The sequence below is a fragment of the Belonocnema kinseyi genome, chromosome 4, assembly GCF_010883055.1.
Source record: "Belonocnema kinseyi isolate 2016_QV_RU_SX_M_011 chromosome 4, B_treatae_v1, whole genome shotgun sequence".
In the NCBI taxonomy this organism is placed as follows: Eukaryota; Metazoa; Arthropoda; class Insecta; order Hymenoptera; family Cynipidae; genus Belonocnema; species Belonocnema kinseyi.
The window spans coordinates 33,519,163-33,523,318 of NC_046660.1; the positions used below are offsets into that span (position 1 = coordinate 33,519,163).

The 4,156-nt window shown below is 28.1% G+C and overlaps 1 protein-coding gene across 1 annotated transcript in view; it reads right to left on the bottom strand.

The window, feature by feature from the left end:
- LOC117170585 (apoptotic protease-activating factor 1-like) overlaps window positions 1–3,101 on the bottom strand; it is a 19,209-nt gene extending 16,108 nt beyond the window's left edge. The window contains exons 1-3 of the mRNA XM_033357439.1: window positions 2,966–3,101; window positions 2,418–2,628; window positions 463–637 (exon numbers count right to left, since the gene is read on the bottom strand). Coding sequence (XP_033213330.1) covers window positions 463–637; window positions 2,418–2,605 — 363 coding nt within the window. The 5' untranslated portion in view covers window positions 2,606–2,628; window positions 2,966–3,101. The remainder of the gene's footprint in view (window positions 1–462; window positions 638–2,417; window positions 2,629–2,965) is intronic.
- Window positions 3,102–4,156: the final 1,055 nt, after the last annotated feature.

Below are 4,156 nucleotides of genomic sequence, written 5' to 3' on the forward strand. Positions count from 1 at the left end.
TAAAAATTCAAAGACTTGAACTTAAAAAAATTAAATTAAAAAATATATAAAACTATTGTTAATTTATTTCTTGTAAAAATACTCAGTTTTACATTCTCGACAAGATGCAATAATTATTTTTCATAATCATAACACATTCAAATTCTCTATTATATAAACTATCTAAAAAAGTGAAATAAGCAAACTAAAATCGAAAAAACCGGCGAAGTTAAATTTGACATAAAACCAATACCTTCTCATTTAGGATCAAAACATTAAAATGGCTACTTTTTTTTCGGGACACTTTTTGGCTACTTTTTAACCAAAAAAAATTTTTTTTTATTACATTTTCAAAGCTATTATTCCAACGGATGGTAGCATTATTGTCTCATTTCTTTTTTTTACAGTTTTTCGCTAGTGCATTTAACTTAGGAATTTCTTTGCAAGAAATTTACAAATTTTACATTGAATTAATGGTTTTACCTTTTCTTCTCTGGTTACAGGAAGAGGTGGCACTGGAGGAAGATCATTGAAATGGATTCCTGTATCACTAGCCGTCATTCGAGTCCTTTCCAAGTGTCTTTCCATATAAACACTTAACCATCCATAATGGTGCTTAAGTGCCTGATTGAAGACATCGAATGCAAAGGGCCCACATCTGCAAAGAGTGCGTAATTTCATTTATTAATTATTATCAATATAACGGAACGACCATTAAATAAGGATGATTTTTTTTTTCATTTTGAGACCCCCCCCCCTCATTGTAAGGATTCTTAAGATGTTTACCCCCCCCCCCTTTTTTAAGTTTACGTTAAATTTTGTATTCGGTATATAAATAATATAATTATTACAATTAATTATAATCAGTAAATATAATTAATACAATTATTGTATAGCATTCCTCAGAATAAAATTAAGAATCCAACGACCAAATTTGTACAACTACCATCAAAGGATCCTATTCTAATTTAAAAAAAAGATCCTCCTTTAAAAAAAATATATATCTGTACAAAAATAAAAAAAGAGAAAAGAAAAATGAGAAGGCTACCAACCAAATCCTTTTCCCTCTCTTTTTTATTTCTTGCGTCTTTTTATTTATATTATTATTATTATTATCAAATCACAATAAGAGGACATTTATAACAGTTATATTTTTAATATCATTTTTTTCAAATGTTTATATAAATTATTTTGACCGTAAAAGAGATTTTTAAGGAGTTTAAAAAGATTTTCAAGATTTCCAGTGATTTAAAAGTATATTTCCACAGATTCAAATGGGCTTTAGAAACAAATTCAAATTATTATAAAAATTTTCTTTCCCTAAAAAATAAGACAAATCTATAAACTTTAAAATACATGTCACAGTTATATTCATTTAGTAAATTAAAATTAATAGTCTTCGATAAAAGGCATTTCAAAGGACTACAAAGTATTTCAAAGATTTAGAAAATTTTTTTAAGGGATTTTACGAGAATTCAAAACCTTTTAGTCATTTCATGAGATCTTAAGGAATTTCAGAAGACTTCAAGGAATTACCAAACTTTTAGCGTAGAATGTCAAGTTAAGGGATTTCAAAGAATTTTAAAGGATTTAATGTGATACCGAATTATTTTCATGCATTTTGAAGGACATCAAGATATTCTTTTTTTAACCTTCATTTTTTTAACTATTCATTTTTTTATTGGCAATTTACCTTTTTCAGTTGAAAATTATGTGTTTTGTTGAAAATACATCTTTTTTGTTAAAAAATACGTGTTTTGTTGTTAAAAATTCAACTACTAAAATTAAAGATTGATAATTTTATTAGAAAATGCATACTTTTTGGTTTAAAACTCAAGTAATTCAATCGACGATTACTGATTTTAGTTTAAAATTCATCTATTTAGTTGAAAATGATCGTTTTTCAGTTTAAAATTGAACTATTTCTTTGAAAATTCATGTATTTTCTCCAGAAATCGCCCTTGTTAGTAGAAAATTAATCTTCTTGTTTGAAATTTCATCTTCTTCATTGAATATTCATTTTTTTTTGGTTAAAAATTCGAGTATTCCAGGTAAATATTCATAATTTTAGTTAAAAATGAACCTTTATAGTAGAAAATAGAACTACTTGGTTGAAACTTAAATCTTGGTTTTTAATTCACCACTTTGCTTAAACATTTTTTTTGTGACAAATTAATTTTTTAAATAAAAATTAAATTAAACTAAAATTGAATTTTGGGCTGAAAAACGATCCTTTTTAGTTTAAAAATCATCTATTTGGTTGAAAATTCAACTATGTGGTTAAGAATTCATGTATTTGGTTGAAAAATCGTCTCTTTTAAGAAAACTATTCGTTTAAATTGCATTGTGCCAAAAACTTATTGATGCTTCCCCTTCCCTGTGCATTTAGACTAATTGGAGATGACATCAAGAATGAAATAAAAATTTCTTAAACATACCTTGGAAGTAAATCCAGCAATATGGAAACCCTTTCCTCCTTCGTATTACCATTAAGAATTCTCCTGACGTCATCATCCTTGAGGATGTACTCAGTTGTAAGGGGTTTTATTATCCCATTATGAACATCGACATCGTCAATAATTGCTCTTCTATACTTTCTCAGAATATCACAGTGGATTTTCTCCATCACTTTTTTTCATTTCTGACCAGCTGTAACAAGGATTGTCAGAATTTTGCCTAAATTTCTTTTCAAATTCGATATTTTGTTTATCCTTGAATTATAGTGTATAGAAACACACGTTTTCAAACAAAAGAACCGTATAATTGATAGAATTTTTGGAAATTTCTATTAAACAGATACTATAAACGTTGCAGGCAATAATATTCTTAAAAATTTGGAGCAAGTGCTCCAAAATACAATAAGTAAATAAGAATAATTACGAATTTTCTTACAAAAATATTACTCATGTTAGTTATTTAGTAGTGAAATAGTGTTTGATTCACTCGTTATTTTTCTTTGAGATTTATTGTTCCATTTTCTACTTACGGAACTTGGAGAAGGAATCCACACTCCAAGAAGCTTCCCGGGACGATAGTAGTTTTTACTTGAGCATATTTTATTATTGTAAGGTAAAAAATTAAGAATTAGGAATTGTTTTTCTACGATCTATTGCTCATATCACTATGACGCTTCTCACTAAAACGAGGCAAACTAACTGCAAGAACCAACAAGCTTTGTTGTGCAAGTCAGAACATGTACGCAATCTCTAGGCTTTCCTTTACATCAATGTAAAAAATTATTTTATCGATTGTTGGTCCTTGAAAGTTTTCTCACTGATAAGTGTCTTTTGAGGGCATGTTTTTTTTGTATTTGTTAAAATTTATTTATACATAAACGTTCCTTAGACTCTTTTCTTTATTTTTCCAAATTTTCAGCTCAATATCTAATTTCGTGTGGAATTGGTATGATAAAAAAAATGTCGGTGAAGTAGGAATCGGACAAGTGTCATACGCCCGTAACTCTTTTGGTATAGCGAACAATACCAACTGAGCTACAGTATCCTGAGTCCTGAGATCCTACTATCGGTATCCAATAGTGCTACTTACCATATGAGCCATGTCAGTTTCTCTAGATTTTTTTCTTAATTAATTAATATTTTGATGTAAAACTTAAGGAAATTGCGAGAAAATAGAATCTGAAGTATTTACACGCTTTTTCTCTAGAATTAGTTTTTAAATGTTGAAGTCGGTAAAACAGCAATTACAAGGATCACGGATCCTTGCTCTCTGGAAGTCTAGTCTAGAATATGCTCTGAATTAAAGCATAAGTTTGAATAAAATTGAACATTTCAGAGAATTTAAGGCATTTATTGTTCAAAGAAATATATCTCATTATTAATAAATATATATTGCTTACAAACACAGTCGATAGTGAAGCAAGAATAGATTTGTTTTTAAGTATATACTGCTTAAGGGCATGTGACACAGCTAAATACCTATATTACCGACCACAGTTTTTCAGTTGACTGAATGTTTCTTTTGAACCTAAGAACTTTTTTTGTAAATAAAATATCGAGCTGAAACTTTGGGAAATGTATTAGAGAACAATAAAGTACGTTTAGGTACAGCATTTTTTTAGGAACCTCACTGAAAATTATTTCATCTTTTTTCTGAACCTCAACATTTTTTGAACGTTCGAACTTTTTTTATACATAAAATATCGGTCTCAAACTTTGAG